Raw genomic sequence first — 20,530 nt, 5'->3', positions numbered from 1 at the left:
CACACTCATGGCCGCTCTCCACATGCCCGGGATGAGCCTCACCCATAAGTAAACCTATCCCTGGACCACGCAGCCGGGCAACATCTCATACTTCACACCACTCATACTCCTAGAGTAGCGCAACAGCAAGCATAAGGTAGAAGACAACGAATCTTAGAGAGAAATATAGTTTTACAGATATATAATGTATATATATGTATGTATATATGTATATAAGTCGCACTGCACTGTAGCTGGAGCGATAGCACAGCGGTAGGGTGTTCGCCTTACAAGCGGCCAACATGGCCGACCCGAGTTCGATTCCTCCGCCCCTCTCGGAGAGCCTGGCAAGCTACCGAGAGTATTCGATATGCCAAATACAGTAACAACAAAGTCTCCAATGGAGACGTTACTGGGCCCGCTCGAGCAAATCGATGATCAACGGGAGGGCCTTTACCTTTACCTTTTACTGCACTGTAGCACTGTCCTGCCGTTGTTTATCAGTTTGCTCGAGTGGGCACCAGTAACGTCTCCATCGTGAGACTTGTTACTGTTTTTGGCATATTGAATACGCCACGGGGTGCTTGCCAGGCTCTGCTGTGCAGGCGGGATACTCTTGGTAGCTTGCCGGGCTCTCCGAGAGGAACGAAGGAATTGAACCCGGGTTGGCCAGTGCAAGGTGAACGCCCTACACTCTGTGGTATCACTCTAGCCTATGTACACAAGAATAGTGCGCACTCTGGTGGTGGGTGTGGTGTTGCAACAATGCATGCATAAAACTATCATTGACAATATTGTAAATTATGGTACCTCAATAAAGATGTGTTAAAAATAAAAAAGAAACAGAGCATTGGATGGAGCCATAGCACAAAGGGCCAAATTCATACTTTAAGTGTGGTAGACCCAGGTAAGATCTCTGGCACCACACGATTCCCTGTGTTCCACTGGGAGTGACCCTGGAGCACAGGACCAGGAGTAGGCTTCAAGAACCACTGGATGTGCTCCCAAAACAAGAACACACACACACACACACACACACGCACACACACACACACACGATTAACCAGAGTACAGGTATAATCTATGGAGAGCAGTGTTGTTTATAGGGAAGAAAAACTGGTTCTAAAAGCAAGTATGCAAGTATTTGTGCTCTGAGACAGTGTGTAGGCATGTTAGCAGCACTCACAGTTTCTGGGAAAGACAGCAACTTACTAAGAGTACACACTGGAGAGAAATAGTGCCAGCTCTGTACAAATTTCTAAGTGTAGACTTGGGCTAAATTAATAATGGTAGAATATGCATGAGATTTTAGAGAAGAGGGTCTTAGAAGTGATTTCCTAGAGTCAAAGGAAGCATCACTCATATTTTAACTCTATATGATTCTAACTTTTCTTGGGGTTGCCATGACAATTGTAAACTCATGTCATGAGTAGGAGTGATTTTATTGTGTAAATGTGTCAGAATGAAACATAATAAAACTCAGTGTCATCCATTGGTCAATTAGTCCTCCATCCTTTTTTTTTTATTATAATTTATTTCTTTATTGAATCACTGTGGGAAAAGTTACAGAGCTTTCGGGTTTAGGTCTCAGTCATGTAAATATCAAACACATTTCCCTTTACCAATACTTATTTTTAACCGCAAACCCCAATAGAACCCCACCTCCCACCCCTCCCAATTCCTGTGAGGCAGATGAGTTCTAGTTAATACTCTATCTACTTTGACTAGATACATTGTTTCGATAGAAGATGCACAATTATTGTTTAGAGTTTACGACCCCCCCCCCAATCAGACATGCTGAAACAGCGTTGTGAAATGATTTGCTTTCTACAACTTGGTTTAAGAATAAAATGATGATGCCGCAATAGCGGCCGCGCGGTTTTGGATTTCTACTATTTTACTTATTAACCCTGGAAGAATTTCTATTAAAAGTTAGATAGTTAAGAGATTGGTTTCTGTGCTCTGGAGTCGTGGCCGTGCCGGAGAGCCGCTCGTGGGGGGCAGCTGGCGACCTCGGTGGGGCGTGGGGGACGGCCCACAAAGCCCCCCTTCCCATGAGGTCCCTGCCGCTCCCGCCGAGCCCGGCTCAAACCTGCTGTCCACAAGGCTCCCATGTGGCCGCCATCTTTCTTTCCAGAGAGGAGCGGGCGGGTGGGTCAACACCCTTTCCCCTCTGGGCAGGCATGCTGGCGCGGTTTAACACATAGTCCATTTGCTTTTCTGCTCCAAGCGGGTGGCTCTCTGTGTAGTCCTCCATCTTAAATTCATTTGGTTCCAACTGGTCTCTGGCTTTATCGTTCTCCAGTCTCCAGCATTTATGAGACATTAACCCATTTGGTAAAACATATTACGCTTCCAGACATTGTAGGAGGATTGCAAGAAAAACCTGACCAACGACAGAAAGGGGAGGTGATCAATGATGACATTACAGGACAAGGTGCAATAGTTACTAGTCCTTGTACAAACACATAAATGTTTGTTTAAGCGGATAACAGAATGTTGTGGTTGTTAAGCTTTGAAATGTCTGCACGCAGTTTTTTTTCCGTGAGAGGTTAAGTTTTCTTTTCTTTTTATTTTTTAATTTTTATTAGTGAAACACCATGAGGTACAGTTGTAGACTTAGAAATTTTTGTGCTTGGGTTTCAGTTACACAATGATCGAATACCCATCCCTCCACCAGTGCCCATTCTCCACCACCACTGATCCCAGTATCCCTCCCACCCCCCAAAGGCTAAGTTTTCTGATTCCTTCCCCACTTAGGTCAGTTGTATGCCACATTTACATTGGTCATTGGTCAGAAGGGTAAATGGAAAATTTTGCCTCCCCTACTATTAATTCCTTCGTTCAAGCTGCTTTTATTAAATCCCTATCATCTGGATCGGGAAATGTGCTCAAGAGCTGTTCTGGAGGCAGAACGACGGGTTTCCTGCCTTCAGCATGCTCACTGTCGTGAACAGGGGATGCAGCTCAAAGGGTCTGAGCTCAAGCTCTGGAGGCAGGTTCCGGCTTAGGAGACTGGACCGCCAACCCTTTTCCCCAGCAACACGGGGGCGTGCCTCCCCCTCCCCATCAAATAATCAACCGCGGCCCTTTGGAGAAGAAACTTCTGGAAGTAAGAGACCCAGACCAGAAACCAGGCGGCCTGGGAGCTGAGCAAGGTTTTTCACTTCTCCACGCAGCCGGCGGAGAATCCCCTCCATCTGGGGATCCGGCTTCCGCAGAGCCAGGCCAGGGCGTAGGAAGCGGCGCCGCAAACGCCAGCAGCGAGCCTGGGGCGGCCGGTCTCCTCCGGGCAGCGCGGGGCCGGAAGCGGGTCGCTCGGGGGTCTCGGAGCCCCGCCGGGGCCGGCCCAGGAGTTTCGGGGCTCGGTGCGGGGCAAGCAGGCCCCGGGGGTCCGGAGGCTCGCGGCGCTGCGGTGGGGGTGGGGGTCGCGCTCCCCGGCCCTGGCGCCGGGCCCGCCGTGGGGGGGCGCTGCCTCCTCCTAGGCGGCTGGGGGCGCTGCGAGCGAGCGGCGGGGGGCGCTGCCTCCTCCGGGACGGCGGGGGGCGCTGCGGGCCGGGCGGCGGGGGCGGCCCGGGCCGGCGCGGTGAGCGGCGCGGCGGATGGAGAGTCTGGCCGCGGCCAGCGGCGCCGCCTCCTCGTCGCGCCGGGCACGGCGGGCCGGGGCCTTTGTGTGAGGCGGCGTCGGCGATGGTGCTCGGGCCCCGCGGAGCCGGGTAAGCGCGGCCGGGCCGAGGGCTGCCCCCGGCCGAGGCCCGACCCCCCGCCCCGGCCTTTCTCTCACTCTCTCCTGCCCGAACCTCTCGGCCCGACCCGCCGGCCCCGCCGCCCTTCCCTTCGCCGCCCGCGCGGCCCCGCGCCCCGCCGCGCCCCGGTTCCCGGCCCCCTCCCCGCCGAGCGGCCCCGGGGAATCGCCCCCCCGTGCGGGGGAGGGTCCGGAGTGCGCGGTGCCTCCCCCGATGAAGTACGGAGCGCGATCTGCGCCCCCTTTTCCGCATTCCACCCCCCTGCGAGACGGGAGGGGAGCCGGGCTTCGCCGAGGCGCCTTCTTGGAAGGAAGTTGCGAATCGCCCCCCCGCCCCCCCGCGATCCCTTCCCGGGCCCCCGGGCCCCCTCCAGCCAGTGGGCGGGGGGGGGGGGCATGTATGACCATCTGGGCCCGGAGGCGGGAGCGGGGGGAGGGGTGTTGCGGCTTGGCTGGTGCCCAAAATTGCGCAGAAGCTTCCAGAGCCCCAGAAAAAGTTGGGAGTTAGTGGAGTGTGGTGAGGCGGAGAAAGGGCTGGCAGGGCGAGTGGCGAGACGATCCTTGGTGGGTCTTCGGAGCTCGCAGGACTGCAGGAGCGGGAAAAGTGACGGCGAGCAATTTTGCGTGATAATCCCTGTGTAATTAGACGCCCTGTTCGCCAGCCAGTGTTCCTGCTGGTCAGCGTGAGCGTCAGGTCCAAGGGGCTTAAAAGGACAGGAAGCTTGTCCGAGTGATGTTAAATGCCGAAGTTGGGGCCCTCGGTGCCTTTCCTTTAGGTTCTGAATGTCTCAGTGTCTCCCAGGGCTCTCAGAGAATGTACTAGAGCAGCGCTTGAGAACTCAGAATGAGCAAGTGATTTATTTAGGGACTCAAAGGGCACAGGGATGACAGGGAGCTACTTACCTCTTCCTCAGCAATTGATGGAGGTTCAGTTATGTTCAAGTAAGAGTGTGATATTTAGCATTATAAAGGAAGAGACTATTCTTAGAGATGGACCCTTTGTGTTCAGGAGGTAATTAGGACCGTTTTTTATTTTTGAGGGTGTTGATGGTTGCACCACACCCAGCGGTGCTCAGGGCTTATTCCTGGCTTTATGCTCTGCTTTATCTGGGGGTCCATCTGTGGTGCAGGGGAATAGAACCCTAGTCGTCTTGTGCAAAGCAAAGGCCTGACCCACTTGTACTATGGCTACACCCTGTAATTAGGAAGTTGATAGAATTGGAGCCACTCTGCTAATGAAATTTAAGATTGTGTATGAGAGAAGGCTGTGGTAGCAGCCTCTGTCCAGTCGGGGCCCTTAGCGACTCTCTCTGCCACTTTATTTTTTTTTGGGGGAGGGTCACATCTCACACCATGGCTCTGTACGCAGATGACCGTATATAGAACTGGAGATTGAACTGGGGTTGTCTGCATGCAGGGCAAAGTGCTTTAACCCCTGTCCAGTCTCCCTGGTCCTCAATTTTAAACCGTGACTTACCAAGTTGTTCATAATAGAGTTGTTTCAGGTATTAAATAAATGTTCCAATACCAATCCCACCACCAGTGCTACTACAGGTATGTCCTACCATCCACCAGTGCCCCCAGTTTCCCACCCACCACTCCAGCCTGACCCCTTGCAGGCATGAATACATTTACTTCATATTGTTACAACACAAAGGCAGATGGAATTATCAAAACTCAGATCAGTATGAGTTAATTTGTGATGATTGTTATATCTTAAAATGATGTTACTAAAGCCATTGTCTGAGGATCTGCTGTGCTGATTAGTGCTAACTGAGTCTTCTGTGTTGTTTGGTTCATTGGGCTTGGTGATGGTTGTCTAAGCAAGTTTCTAATCAGATTTGCTGTGATTCTACTGGGCTGTCAATATTCTGAAAATTTGAGGTGCCTGACTGCATTCCAGGAGCTATAGATCTGGAACTATTTGGTAGCTTGGCAGTTTGATGAGGTTCATTGTGAAGCTGGGTCATTTCTGTGTTGGAGGGTGTCAAGGTATTACTTTGGGCTGCTGCGCCTTCAGGCAGAAATGGGACTCTGGCCCTCCCCATTCTGAGATGGTCCTAGACCATCTTGGACCAGTCTACCTGGGAAGATTCTGCAGTATCATATTCTTTTGGATATGTGATACTGGACTGTTTCTCTGCTCACTTTTCTGCCCACAAGATGGTGGGTATTGGGTTTTCTGGTGTGGGGGGGATTTTGCCACCTCCCAATCTGATAATACCTTAGAGTATTCTCAGCCTGTAGACTGGTCTCACTTAGAAAAATTTAACTGTATATCACTCTTTTTGAAATTAGACTTGATGCTGGGCTGTTTCTATGTAGGAGGGTGTTGGGTCTGGCTTTAGGCTGCTGGGCCTTCAGGTAGAAGGGGGAATCTGCCTGCCTCCATTCTGAGAAGGCCCCAGAGTACTCAGCCTGGACCAGTCTACCTGGGAAGATAGACCACGAGTCTACTTGGGAAGCTGTATTATGTTCTTTTGGAAACTTTCACTGACTCTTAAGCACTCAGGTATACATTTCTTTTGATACTTTAGGATTTTGTCTTTTTGACTATTTGGATATGTTTATGTACACATGTTTATGAGTTTATGACCAAGAGGCCTTCTGGCAATCCTTACCCCCAGCCAAATGGAACTGCTTTTCCTGTTTATTCAATCCTGCTCTCCACCTGGGTTTGGAAACTGAGTCTGATGGTATTTTCTCTTGTAGAGCTCCTCCCTCACAGGGATGTGTTTGGCCATCTAATTTTTTCTTTTGCTGTCCACAGATTAACTGTGCTGATTAGGAGGCAACTTCATAGAAGCTGCTAAAATGGGCATGAGGATCAAGCTGCAAAGCACCAACCACCCTAACAACCTGCTGAAAGAACTCAACAAGTGCCGGCTCTCGGAGACCATGTGCGATGTCACCATTGTGGTGGGGAGCCGATCCTTCCCAGCCCACAAAGCCGTCCTGGCATGTGCAGCTGGCTACTTCCAGAACCTCTTTCTGAATACGGGGCTTGATGCTGCCAGGACCTATGTGGTGGACTTCATCACCCCTGCTAACTTTGAGAAGATTCTAAGCTTTGTATACACATCGGAGCTCTTCACAGACCTGATCAATGTTGGGGTCATTTATGAGGTGGCTGAGCGCCTGGGTATGGAGGACCTCCTGCAGGCCTGTCACGCCACCTTTCCTGACCTGGAGAATACTGCTGTTGCCAAACCCCTGACCAGCACCAGTGAGAGCCACGCCAGTACTCTGAATTGTGGCTCAGTAGAACCTACTCATACCCTTGGAGAACTTCGTGGCAGTGGGGAGCACTTTGCCCCTGATAGAAGCTATGTATTGTCTAGTGATACTGGAGGAAGCTATAAAGAGGAAGAGAGAAATGTTACCAGTGACACTAACCATAGCTTGTCTCTGCCACAGCAGTCACTGCCACCAAAGACAGAGGATCATGATACACCTGCTTCTTTCACTTCCCTTCCTGGTGTGGGGACCCAACCAATCCTCAGCACTGTCAGTATGGGCATCCAAACCAGCACAAGTTCCTGCCTGCCATTCAAAGTTCAGAGCAATGGTGACTTCAGTAAAAACAGCTGCTTCATTTCTGACAATGCAATAGACATTACCACTGGGACCAACTCCTGTCTGAGCAATAGTGACCACTCTAAAGATCCAGGGTTTGGCCAGATGGATGAGCTCCAGCTGGAGGATCTGGGGGATGATGACTTGCAGTTTGAAGACCCCACTGAGGAAATTGGTGCAGCTGAGGAGGTGATTGAGTTGAGTGATGACAGTGAGGATGAGCTGACTTTTGGAGAAAATGACAACCGAGAGAACAAGGCCATGCCCTGCCAGGTATGCAAGAAAGTTCTGGAGCCCAACATTCAGCTGATCCGGCAGCATGCACGGGACCATGTGGACTTGCTGACAGGCAACTGTAAGGTCTGTGAGACCCACTTCCAGGACCGCAACTCGCGGGTGACCCATGTTCTATCCCACATTGGTATTTTCCTTTTCTCCTGCGACATGTGTGAAACAAAGTTCTTTACCCAGTGGCAGCTCACCCTCCACCGCCGGGATGGAATATTTGAGAACAATATCATTGTCCACCCCAATGATCCCCTGCCTGGGAAGCTTAGTTTGTTTTCTGGGGCGTCCTCCCCAGAGTTGAAATGTGCTGCCTGTGGAAAGGCATTGGCCAAAGATTTCCATGTGGTCCGGGGCCACATCCTTGATCATCTGAACTTGAAGGGCCAGGCCTGCAGTGTCTGTGACCAGCGCCACCTCAACCTTTGTAGCCTCATGTGGCACACGCTCTCACATCTTGGCATTTCGGTCTTCTCCTGCTCTGTCTGTGCAAACAGCTTCGTGGATTGGCATCTCCTTGAGAAGCACATGGCTGTGCACCAAAGCCTGGAAGATGCCCTGTTCCGCTGCCACTTGTGTGGCCAGAGCTATAAGTCGGAAGCTGCCTATCGCTACCACGTCAGCCAGCACAAATGCAATAGTGGCCTTGATGTGCGGCCTGGTTTGGGGCTACAGCATCCAGCTCTTCAGAAGCGGAAGCTGCCCGCTGAGGAGTTCCTGAGTGAGGAGCTGGCTCTGCAGGGCCAACCTGGGAACAGCAAGTATAGCTGCAAGGTCTGTGGGAAAAGGTTTGCCCACACAAGTGAATTTAACTACCACCGGCGGATCCACACGGGTGAGAAACCGTATCAGTGTAAGGTGTGCCACAAGTTCTTTCGAGGCCGCTCAACCATCAAGTGCCACCTGAAGACACACTCAGGGGCCCTCATGTACCGCTGCACAGTCTGTGGCCACTACAGCTCCACCCTTAACCTCATGAGCAAACATGTTGGTGTGCACAAAGGCAGCCTCCCACCTGACTTCACCATTGAGCAGACCTTCATGTACATTATCCATTCCAAAGAGGCAGAAAAAAACCCGGAGAGCTGACTGGGTCCCAGCAGAGATCGGGGAACTCCCAGGAGGGAGCCAGGACATTGGTTTTCGAACGGCTGTTGGTCCCTCTCCAGTCGGTTACAGTTTTGCCTTGCTAGGAATTTGGGTCTGTCTTGTGTTTAAAGAAGAAAGAGCACAGAAGCTGTCACTGTTTTTGAGAAGCAATGGACCTATCATGTTTACCTCCTTATTCTTGCCCATAAGGGCTTTTTTTTTCTTTTGAGGCAAATATTGGGGTCTCGTTAGGCATTTGGTGTCAACTAGATCCCCTTTCCCAGCCTCTTGACTTTTAGTTTACTGATAGGTTTTATGCTGCTAAGATGCCAACCAACAGCCTCACTGAATAGAGGAGGTGGAGAGAGGTTTTCTCTGTGGGTATTTCTGCCAGACTTCAACTGGGACAGCCAGTTCTTGGGAATATGTTGGGAATATGGTCATTTAGAGACAGATCAACAGGGCAGCTCACCTCAGGTCCAGTAGTCCTAGTCCTTACCACAGAAAAGGCATGAGGGTTGGAGGAGTCTGCCTGTTCCACAGTTTTAACCTGCTGATGGAAAGAATATTTTGACAGCTACATCCCAACTGAGGACAAAGCTTTCTGTTTGGGTCACAAAGCTTTGGGCATGAATCCTTACCAGCCAGAAGAGGTGTCCTGCAGCGCTACCAGAAGTGGTAGCCTGAATGGACTGGAAGGGAGCTTTCTCTTTTCTCCTCAGTTCCAAAGAAAAACTTTTATAAGATGATGCCCAGGACGTGAGGTCATCTTTGTGAGGCAGAGAGGACAGGGAACCACTTTGATAGAGTCATTTGTCATTCTGGCCATCTCTGTTGCCCTTGAGTTTTCAGATGGGGAGGTGGGGATGTCTGATAACAGCCTTGCCTTAATTCAGATCCCATCGCACTTACACATGTGTTTGACCCCTCATGTAGATGGGAAGATTCCATGAGGTGGTGGAATGGTGGACTGTGATCCTTTCAGGATTTAAAGCACCCGAGTAACTGGTGTACAGCAGGTTGCATTTTGTTTGTCCCTGTGCAGTAATCTGTTTATTCTAACTGGGCTTTTTTAGCTCTCTATTGACCTGCTGGAATTAATTTAATCATGGCATCTCCACCAGGGGGCACTCTTACACAGCAGCTGTTTTGGGCCCTCACTAGGTGAGTAGGGAACTTGACTCAAACCAGGTGAATGGTTGGCTCTTGGTTGGCTTTTGAGGGGGGCCTTGCCCAAAGAAGGCTTGAGGGAGAGGGCCCTCAGATTTTGCATACTCACACGGTGGCACCTCAGGACCTCTTACTACCTCATTTTGCTCAAGTGAGCTCTGGGAGTTCCTGGTCTTGGCCCTGAACTATCTGGTGGGACTGGACTCAGCAGCACCCGGGCTGGTTCACAAGCAGGTGGTTTTAATTAACCCACAAAGCCTTTCTGGATGTTAATATTTATTTATTTTTGTTTTTGTATACATACTGCCCAGCATCTCTTGGATAAGAGATTTCAGGAAAATGAGTTTTTCTCCCTAGTGAGTAGCCATATTCCAGGGGACAATCCTGGCCAGAAATTTGGGAAGCAGAGTTGAATGAGGGGAGAATGTGCCAAGCTTTAAAATCAAATTCTTTTTTTCAGAGTCTCTTGCAGAACAAACCCAAGGAATTCTTGAAGCAAATGGATTTAAGCTCTAAAAATTTAAGCTTTGAGCTTATTAAGTTCCTTGTTAGATTCCTAAGCCTTTCATCCCTGTTCCATCTGTGATGGAGTAGGTTGGGGACTGGGTAGTTGAGGGGGGTCAGATCACACAAAAGACATCTTTGCACAAGTTCTCATTCTTCCTAATCTTGGAAAGCTGAATGCAGACATCCAGGCAAAGTAAAACTTCGTCTTTGTTGGACCTGCTGCCCCTTTCCCTAGCTCTCCACTTGAGGTACATGGCTTTGTTGGGGTGACGGTTACCTGAAAACTTGTGTGAGTGGCCCCAGATGGTTTGATCATTAAAATCCAACTTTTGGGGGCCAGAGATGGTATAGTAGGTAGGGCATTTGCCTTGCCTTGCATGCCACTGACCCTGTTTAGCTCCTTGGCACTGCAAATGTCCTCTGACCCTCACCAGGAGTGATTCCTGAACACAGCCTGGAGTAAACCCTAAGCACCTCAAACTATGGCCCAGTAGCCAAACCAAAACACCCAGCTTGTTAAATAAATATTTCTTTGGGATTTTCTTGTCAACAAAGCAGTGCTGAGACTTCTCATCCATGATTGGCTTCTCCATTTCTGACATTGACCATTAGAAATTTAAGAGTTAAAATGTGTAAAAGATATTAATTTATGTACTAAGCTTTGCAAGACTGAGTGATCTTCCCAGCGTTGGTGAGGACTGATTTTTGAATGCCTTCGGGAATGGTGAAACTTGCAGCTGGCCAGGTAGTTGAGACTGACTCAATAAGCTAGAGAGACCTTTTTCCTATGTAGATGGCTTCATGACGCTGGGTAATATGTATACTTAACTTGAAACTGTGAAATTTTCCCTTTTTTGCCAGTAAACCAAAAAGCAATCCTTGAAACTTTGCCCTTTAACACTAAATACATAACTGCACCCCCTGATCTCTCCCTGAGGTCTAGTGGTTGATCAGGAGGCCCAGTAGGTCACAGATATGTAGCAGGGTCAGTAGCTCAAGAGGCTCATTGTCCAAACCCTGTTCCTCTGCTCCCCATATTCACACCCGAGCCCTCGATTTGTTCTTTGCCTCTGCCTCCAGCTTTTTTCCTCAGTTGCTTTACTTGAAACACATTGAAGTTATGTTGTGGCTGAGTGTGCTCTAAAGTCCCTGACGGTATTGTCTGATACGAAGTTTAATTTTTTTTCAATCTCTGTTCATTTGATTTTGTTGTCTTCTATGCCCTGGAGTCTGGTTTAGAACGATCTCTTACTGGGCTGTTTTGAGGTTCCCTTTCATCCTTGAATGTCTCATTTTTCAGTTCCCTCCCTCCCCCTCGCCCCTCTTTTGTACTCAGGACTGGCTACATAACTTATAGAGCCCCCTTAAGAATTGGTAAGAATTTCAAGATGACACCTGTAGAGCATTACACCAAGCATGAGGTAATTCCCAGCCTGTTTATTAAGGGAAAAAGGTAATACTTTCATGGTACAGACAAACAGCAGACCATGTGACCAGAGGAGGGGATCATTGTCTTGGACATCTTGAACCCAGTTTGGCCGGGTGCTCCTGGATCACTGAGGCAACAGCACCCTGGGAAGCTCTGCTCTACCATGGTATTTGGTTTCAAGTTTTAGGACTCCGTGGAGTTCACTGCTAGTTGTAAAGGAAGGAGGTGGGAGTAAGAGTCCAGCCCAGGTGACCCCGAAAAAGTAGGATATGGGGGAAAAATTCTTTTTGACTTTTGATCTATTAGAGCCCATTTGTCCCTTGGAGCATTTGGGCTGAACACCTGTGCTCCAGTCAGGTTTTTGCTACTGATGGCTTTTTTTTCCCCTTCTCTCTCTTGATTTTTATGCTCTGATCCCCAGCTCACTCCACTTTTGGAAGTGAATTTAAAATCGTTTGTAGGTGGACACTGCTTTTTTTTTTTTTGCCTAGGAATTGACTGTGTGGAGGTCTGTGCTCATCCAGTAGTCTCCTCAGTCTGCCCTGAAGGAGTCCTAAAGCAGGGCACACAGCATCCTGTTCAGAATGACGACTCATGAAGTCTTCTCCGAGTTTATTTAACACCCCTCATCCTCCTAGCCCACCTCTACTAGCTAAAGTCTATTATGAAACCGAGGAGAGTTGTTGACTTCTAAGAACTTCCATTAAATTAATAAGTACTGACCTCCTAATATTTAAGTGTTTACTATCTATTGCTGTAAAGTTTTGTATATTTTGTAAACTTTTCCCCCCAAATAGTAGATGTCCAAAATCGTACATCTGATTCTTTTATATTCCATTGTTCAGCACAAAGTGTGGTTTTTATTTAGAATAAAAAAAGGAAATTTGAAAATGGAGTTTGTTTCCTATTGACTGTGAACATGCACAGCCCTGAGTTCAAAGTATCTGGGCCACCACCTTTTCACTTGTACCAGCTTAGCAGGGGCAGAAGCCTGTCAGGCAGCATATCTTCCTTTCCTGTGCTTGGAATTCCCCAGTGTTAACTTGTTGACCTGCTTTTAGTGGGAGGTTAAGCCAGTGACCCTCCTCTTTAGGAGGAAACATGAGAGTGGAGAAACTATGCTAATATCTAGTTGGACTAGATAATACTGAGTTCAGGGTTTGGCCACTGCCATTGAATTTCCTGTGACACCATATGTCTTAGTTGAAGGAGACAGATGTAAACAGGAGGCAGAGGTCTGGCATAATTTTAATAAACATACACACCCTCCCTATCGGGAAGAACGTGGATCTCTAGAAGTTCGCTTATGATGTCATCTGTGTGTTCTCTGCCCATGTTCCGGGCCTGGCCCTGTGCTCAGTAAATGCTGAGCAGAGCGGACTTGTTGCTGTCAGCAGGACCAGGGCCTCTCACCCTGGCCCTAAGGAAGTTCTCATGTTTGTAAGGTAATAACTGGTTACTAGAATGAATCTGATGTGAGAGGAGCAAGGTCTTGGGGGAACCAGTCTCTGAATTAAGCTAGGACGTGACAGGCATGTATAATTGGGTTTCCCTTATGAAACTTCTGGAGCCCGACGCAGTAGAAATACCAGTATCAAATCTTAACTTGGTTTTTATATGGGTACAAGGGAGGAATGTCTTCGTAGTTTTATTCTTTCTGCTTGGTTAGGTTAATCCTTCAACCCCAAATCACAACCCAGATTCCCCTGGTTGAGATTCAGCCTTTTTCTCTCTGCCACTGAGCGGCTGTTTCCTTAAGACCCTTTTAGGTTTGGGCTCTGTGCTGGGGAATCGGGGCTAAAGGTTTCTCTCCTTGTTCTGGCACACAGGGACACAGCTGCCCCTACAGCACATGTTAAATATATCTGGAAAACAGTTTTATGTTTTTAAGAGCACTCTAGGCCAGAGAACCTAGAGAGCAGCCCTTCCAAGCCAAACATTCCACACAAGCTCTGGGACAGGACAGAGCCTCAGGGATTATGAACCTCAGACCCGTTACTCTCCACAGGCAGCACTGAGGCTTGTAACTGGAGGGCAGTCTGGGACTCAGATGTTTACTTCATTTTTTCTTCATGGACATGGTCCTGGTTACCTAAACTGATACGTTATCATTTTCTAAAAGATTACTGTTGTACAATACTTCTTTTCCTACTGGTTGGGCAGGTGGTTTTCTTTTTTTGGGGGGGTGCTCCCAAATAGTGCTCAGGGTTCCAGGGAGCCACTCCCTGTAATACTTGGTTCAGTTGTGCAGGCCTGGCAGTGCTTGGACCCAGCAATACACGGCTGCTCCAGTTGAGCCTCCCCACAGAGTTCTGGGGTTGGGCTATGTAGTGCCAAGAAATGAAATTGGGGCCTACTGCATGTCATGCATGTACTCTGGACCTTTGAACTAGCTTCCCAGCTCCTGTTTGACAAGAGTTAATATATGAGTACAAGGGAGAAAAGTCTTTATGATTTAACAGTTCCTGAACAGGAAAAATTACTTGACCAGGGAGAAGGAAGTACCAGAGTGAAAATTGACTTACAAGAGTATCAGAGCACTGCCCAGCGACACAGGTAGAAAAGTTCCATTTCTCTTTCTGGCTTGGGATGGGCTGAGGGCTAGTATCTCTCAGTGCCTGCTGTGAGCTGATCCTGTGTCACTCTCACAGTGCTATCATTTGAGATTTCCTTGCAATCTGGAGAGAAAGGGAAGGATGGGAGTGGAGTTCTAGCATCTCTTCCTGCAGGCCTGGAAATATCCTGGAGGCAAAGTCAAAGGGGATGGACTTTGAGGAGCACTGATTCTGGGATGGAGTCTTCTGCCCTGAGGGGAGGGGAGCGGATGGACTAGGGGGAGAATGTCAGCGAGGAAGTGGGTCAGCTTCCTGGCTTGTGGGAGTAGAGACTGCTTTCTGCTCTTCCAGCTGAAGGTCTGTCTCAGCCTCTGCCTCTCCCTCGCCCGCATTTATCGTAACCCCGAGGATGCACATGAGGAAGCTTCCGACTGGGCCTCCTGCTTCCTTGACCTCTGGCCTCTTGTCCCCACAGCTCACACGATGTGCTGGGAAAGCAACAAATGCACAAACAAAAGGAAAACTTGGCGAGGTTCCTGCAGCACTCCCTCTTTCTGGCTGTGTGATTTCTGAAATGAGTGTGTCTGCTTCCTGCTGAGCACTGTTTAGCTTGAGCGCCCTTCCCCAGTCCGACTGTAAGTGCATGTTTTAGAGATCCAGAGTCATGGCTGCTCTAATATTTATTTCACCTTTTTTCCTGCACGATTTTCTGAGAAATAGGGACTATGAATTAGTACAATGCCAAGGGTGTGTTCCCCCTTGGCCCCTTCTCCCTCTTCCCACTTTGGTATTTTCAGATGAATTCAGTTGACCATGAGTGCTCTGACCCTTGCCTGCCCACCCCCACCTCCCTGCCCCCCATCTCTCACCTAGTTCCAGCTTCCTGCTTCACTGATGGAGAAAGAAACGTCTCAGCCTCAGCTGGCTGAGAGCGATGGAGGAGCAGAGAGTGGGGAGGTGTTTGGTGCCTGGGAGTTCAGGCTCAGAGGATGGTGGGGGTTTGCGGCAGTGGGCTGGACGCCCTCCTTGGTGATGATGATGGAGTGCTGCGTTGAGGAGGAGGAGGAAGAAGCATGCCTGCCTGTCCGGGCCTGGACCTTGGGGAGGTAGTGGACCACAGCGCTCAGCAACTGGCCCCGGAAGTTGCGGCTGAGAAAGTTATAAAGGATGGGATTGACCATGCAGTGGAGGATGGAGAAGCAGCTGACAATGTCATAGAAGAAGTAGAGTATGTGGGCCAGGTAACAGTGGAGGAAGATCTGGGTCCCATGCAGAGTGAGCAGCAGCATGGTCACGTGGTAGGGCAGCCAGCTGATGACAAAGACGGTCACATAGGCAGATACCAATAGACAGTGACGCCGACGGGCAGGCTGACCTGCCCCCTGTAGCCGACAGACTGTCAGCACATTGAAGATGGCAATGAGAGGGAAGGGCAGCAGGAAGCCCAGGATGGTGGTGGAGAGCGAAATCACCAGGGCCCAGGTGTCATAGCTTTCAAAGGGTGCCAGGAAGAGACACATGGGCTCCAAGTCCTCCACTAGCTGGATGTGGGCCACCTGGGGCAGCGGAATGATGGCTGAGAGTACCCAGACACCAGCACACACAGCCCGGCGCACCCGATGCTGGGAACGCTGCCAGAAGGGTGAAGTGCGGGTAAGGGTGATGTAACGGTCCACGCTGAGGCACACCAGGAAGAAGATGCTGCTGTACATGTTGGCAAAGTAGAAATAGTGGGTGAAGCGGCAGGAGAAGCTGCCCCAGAGCCAGGTGTAGTCCAGGGTGACCTCAAGCATCCACACGGGCAGGGTCAAGACAACGCCCAGGTCAGCAATGGCCATGTTGAGGATGTAGAGACTCAGCAGCCCTGCACGGCCGGAGCAGCGCCAGTGCACACAGATGACCAGGAGGTTTTCCACCAGCCCTACCACAAAGATGGCCAGGTAGAGGACAAAGAGGACCACGCGCTTGACATCCTCGCTCAACTCCACATGGCACTGGGGCAAAGTGTGGTTGAAGAAGTACAACAGTTCCGTCCAGTTGTGGATCTCTCCCAGCTCGTTGGCAGGCTCCGGGCTGAAGCCCTCAGTGGGGCTGGACCCTGAACTGGCCTTGTCTGACATTAGGGCTAGCGAATGCCTAGGGGAAAGAAGAGAGAGAGGAGAAAGGAGACTTCCAACGCGGACTTGGCTCCCCCAGGAAGCAGGTCATGGGAGCCGGGGTGGGGGGTGGGGGCAGATTCTGGGCCTGAAGAGGCAAGAAAGGGAACTTCCAGTTTTTCAACTGTGGGTAAACAGTAAACAACCTATGTGGCAGCTTTGACTGGAAACATTTTGTTAAGGCGCCCTTGTGCCGAGGGAGACCAGAACAGTTAGCACTCAGCAAGATATCTTTCTAGCCCCCTATTTCCCCTCCACTCCTGGCTCCCAAGTTTTGCCTGGTGGTCTCCAGCTTTCCTCTCTCCCTGGCCCTTCCCCCTCTGTTCTTCCACACGGGGACTTTGTTCTTCCTTGCCATTGGGGGTGGGGCACGCACTCTCACATACAACACACATACACAGCTGCACATCAAGCAGAAAAGTCACTTGCAACTTTCTCTAGGCCTGATTCTTGTCTTCTCTGAGATGGGGAGACACTCACCAGAGTTCTTGCTGTGGCACCTGGTCCTGGAGGGCCAGTCGTCAGACTCTTGGGTTGCTGTGAGTGGGCTGTAGCCGGGGCAAGAGGGCTGGCCTTGCTGAGGGCTTCAGGGCCGCCCTTCGCATCCGGAAAGCAGGATCACTGGCTGAGGATGTGTGGGAGAGGAAGTCACAGTGAAAGACCTGGGAGGGAGGAGTTAGGCTGCAAACTCTAGAAACTCAGCTCACCAACTTGGTGAACTTACCTCTTAAGCCTCAATTCTGTTTCTGTAAAATGGGGGTATTAATAATATTGACCAACAGGAGTGTTGAAAGAATTAAATGATCCACCCAAGTGAAATGCTGAGTGCAGCGCAGCTCTGGCAGGAGGTAAATGCTTTTCATAGCCATGTATATTTATTTTCATTAAATCGGCCTGGAACTCAACCCTGTCTTTCTCTTCCTAAAGCAAAGGTGGAGGGAGGCCTAAAACAAATCTAAAAATCATTCAGATTTGAATCGCTCTGGCCCTTTGCCTACTGGCTCTCCCAGCCATTCTCTGCAATCAATTTTTGTGATCTGAGGTGGTGGAGGGTGGTGGGGGAGGGGCTTCACAGAGCTTGAGGGAGACCCCTGGTTGGGGAAGGGGCGAAGAGTTTATGAGTTTACTATCCTCCATACACTGCAGCATTTCTGTGTGGGAAGGAGGAGGAGAAGGAGACACGGGGACTGTCACCAGGCTTCTCTCTCTAAGCTGTAATGTGAGGTTCCATGCCTGCGGCTCAGTGCTGTGGTTAGACATTGTGACAGCGACTTTCTTGGAGCTCGTTCACCTCAGCAGGTCTTTTGGTCTAGTGGTCCCTTGTGGAGAAGGATGATGTCCTTATCCATTGTGTTGGTTGGGAGGCTGCCAACCTTATGGAAGTTGCTGGCATCAACCCCCTGAGCTGGCTCTGTAGCATGGAGATCAGAGTGTGCTGGCTGGAGTGGATTTGGTGTAAATCGTCCAACCATAAGAACTTAAACCTTTAAAAATTTCTTTGTTTACTTATTTATAAATACCTCCCAGAAGGTACTCAGGAGGCCCAGGGTCCCTGCTAGCAATTCTTGGCCAATTGGGCTGTTTAGTGCACCGGGCTTAGAATTTGACCTACTCAGGCCCTGCGGTGCTGAGGATACCTGGGCCACTTTGCTGGTGGCTCCAGGTCTGCACTTGGTGATGATTTGGCGGGGGAGGCATATGGTGCTGGGAATTGAACCCAGATTAGATGCATGACAGACATGCCCCCTGACTATCTCCCAGCCCCTAAACTAATTTTCAAGTGAGTGCTAAGAGGCATTTAGTACAGTCAAATGTTGTTCAATTACTACTTCTGTCTGGTTCTAAACCATTTTCGAAAGGAACACTCCTACTCCCAAAAGGACACTCCCGTACCCATCGATCACTTGCTCCCAAGTTCCCTCTTCTCCCACCCCCTGGCAACCTTCATTTAGACCTCAGTCTCTGTGCTTTTGCCTACTATGGACATTAAATGCAAGTAGAAGCAGATGTGAGCCTTGTATCTTCGAGTGATATTTTATTATATGGTTCTGCTGCTGGGGCTAGAGTGATAGCACAGCTGCAGGGCGTTTGCCTTGCACGCAGCCAACATGGCTGATTCGAGTTCGATTCCTCCGCCCCTCTTGGAGAGCCCGCCAAGTTACCGAGAGTATCTCGCCCGCATATTCGATATGCCAAACACAGTAACAACAAAGTCTCACAATGGAGACGTTACTGGACCCGCTTGAGAAAATCGATGAACAACAGGAGGATAGTGTGAGTGTGTATGGTTCTGCTACATTCTGTTTGTCCATTTAAGGATGGATTTTTAAAAAAATTTGTTAATCATAAAATATATATTTTTGGACCTCCTAAGCAATGCTTGGAGTGACCAGGGTCACATTCAGCGATGCTTGCATTGCTGCACAGAGCTGGGGACAGAACTGGTCCTAAAATTTTTAAAAATAAACATATATGGTACTCAATGTACCATTTTAGGTATTTTTAAGTAAAAATAAATTTAGTTCAGTAGAACTGAGTGAATTCACTTTCTTTTTTAAAACCTATGCTAGGGGACCAGGCAAGTACTGAGACCTGGGGCCCCACATACAAAGCATCAACCCTTTGAGCATCTCCCAACCCAGAATATAACTGCCCTCTTCATGGGAAGAACGATTTTTTTAAAATTTTTTTTTATTAGTGAAACACCATGAGGTACAGTTGTAGATTTACAATTTTTTGTGCTTGGGTTTGATTATACAATGATCAGATACCCATCCCTCCACCAGTGCCCATTTTCCACCACCATGGATAATATCCACCCCACCCCCATCCCCCCATCCCCCCCCCTGCCTTTGTGGCAGGGCAATCCCCTGTGTTCTCTCTCTCCTTTTGGGTGTTGTGGTCTGCAAAAGAGGCATTGAGTGGCAAACATGTTCAGTCCATAGTCCACTTTCGACATGCATCTCCCGTCCTGGGAGGGTCCTCCAAACACCTTTTATTTGGTGTTCCCTTCTCTGTCTGAGCTGCCCTTTCCTCTAGAATGCCCGACTGGCCACTAAGCTATGGAGTAATCCTCCTGGTGCTGATCTCAGCTATTCTTGGGTATTAATCTCATATTTTGTTACTTTATATCCCCCAGATGAATGCAATCTTTCTATGTCTACCCCTCTCTTTCTGACTTATTTCGCTTAGCATGATACTGGGAAGAACTATTTTTAATTTTGCACTTTTTTTTTGGCTTTTGAGCCATACTCAGCAGTGCTCAGGACTTCTGGCTCAAAGCTCAGATCATTCTTGTCAGGATTAAGGGAACCATATGCGATGCCAGGGATTGAACCTAGGTAGGCTGCATTCAAGGCAACTGCCCTACCTGTGGTACTATTGCTCTGACCCCAATTTTGCAGTTTTCTTTTGTTTCATAGAAAAACCTTCCTTCCTTCCTTCCTTCCTTCCTTCCTTCCTTCCTTCCTTCCTTCCTTCCCTCCCTCTTTCCCTCCCTCCCTCCCTCCCTCCCTCCCTCCCTCCCTTCCTTTCTTCCTTTCTACCTTCCTTCCTACCTTTCTTGCTTTCTCTTTTCTTTGGACCATTTCTGGTTGAATTTGGAGCTTACTTCTGGTTCTGAATTCAGGAATTACTCCTGGCAGGTTTGGGGAATCTTATGGGGTGCTGGGGATTGACCCAGGTCAGCCTTGTGCAAGGCAAGCGCCCTATCTGCTATATATCTCTCCAGAGTTGAAAAATTCTTTGTTTACTCATAGTACACTGGACACAGGTGTGTAGGTTTTCTTCCCCTACACCAACTTTCCAGTTCTCTGGACAGGAATAAACTATTCTACACTTTTTGTCATGTCCAGTGGTGCTCAGGAGCTACTCCCTGTTTGATGCTTGGCGTTTACTCCTGGAGGTGCTTGGGAGAGACCATGTGGTATCAGGAATGAAATCCAAAACTATATACAAAGCTTTTCCTCCAGCCCATTGAGCCATCTCTCCAGCCCCTGTTCTATAATTTAGTTCAATTCTGTTACCAATGATCTGGAGT

At 49.3% G+C, this 20,530-nt stretch overlaps 2 protein-coding genes across 2 annotated transcripts; one reads left to right on the top strand and one right to left on the bottom strand.

Moving 5' to 3' along the window:
* Positions 1 to 3,557: 3,557 nt before the first annotated feature.
* ZBTB39 (zinc finger and BTB domain containing 39) lies at positions 3,558 to 12,706 on the top strand. Its single transcript, XM_056117674.1, has 2 exons — positions 3,558 to 3,695; positions 6,495 to 12,706. Exon 2 carries the CDS (start codon positions 6,539 to 6,541, stop codon positions 8,672 to 8,674), a length of 2,136 nt encoding a protein of 711 aa, XP_055973649.1. The 5' UTR covers positions 3,558 to 3,695; positions 6,495 to 6,538; the 3' UTR covers positions 8,675 to 12,706.
* A 1,667-nt stretch (positions 12,707 to 14,373) lies between these two features.
* Positions 14,374 to 17,039, bottom strand: GPR182 (G protein-coupled receptor 182). Its single transcript, XM_056117685.1, has 2 exons — positions 16,972 to 17,039; positions 14,374 to 16,471 (listed from the first exon to the last, which is right to left on the bottom strand). The coding sequence occupies exon 2, from the start codon at positions 16,453 to 16,455 to the stop codon at positions 15,253 to 15,255; it is 1,203 nt and encodes a 400-aa protein (XP_055973660.1). The 5' UTR covers positions 16,456 to 16,471; positions 16,972 to 17,039; the 3' UTR covers positions 14,374 to 15,252.
* Between the last annotated feature and the right edge of the window lie 3,491 nt (positions 17,040 to 20,530).

Source organism: Sorex fumeus, unplaced genomic scaffold, assembly GCF_029834395.1.
Source record: "Sorex fumeus unplaced genomic scaffold, SorFum_2.1 ptg000035l, whole genome shotgun sequence".
In the NCBI taxonomy this organism is placed as follows: Eukaryota; Metazoa; Chordata; class Mammalia; order Eulipotyphla; family Soricidae; genus Sorex; species Sorex fumeus.
This window is presented reverse-complemented; position numbering and strand designations above follow the sequence as displayed.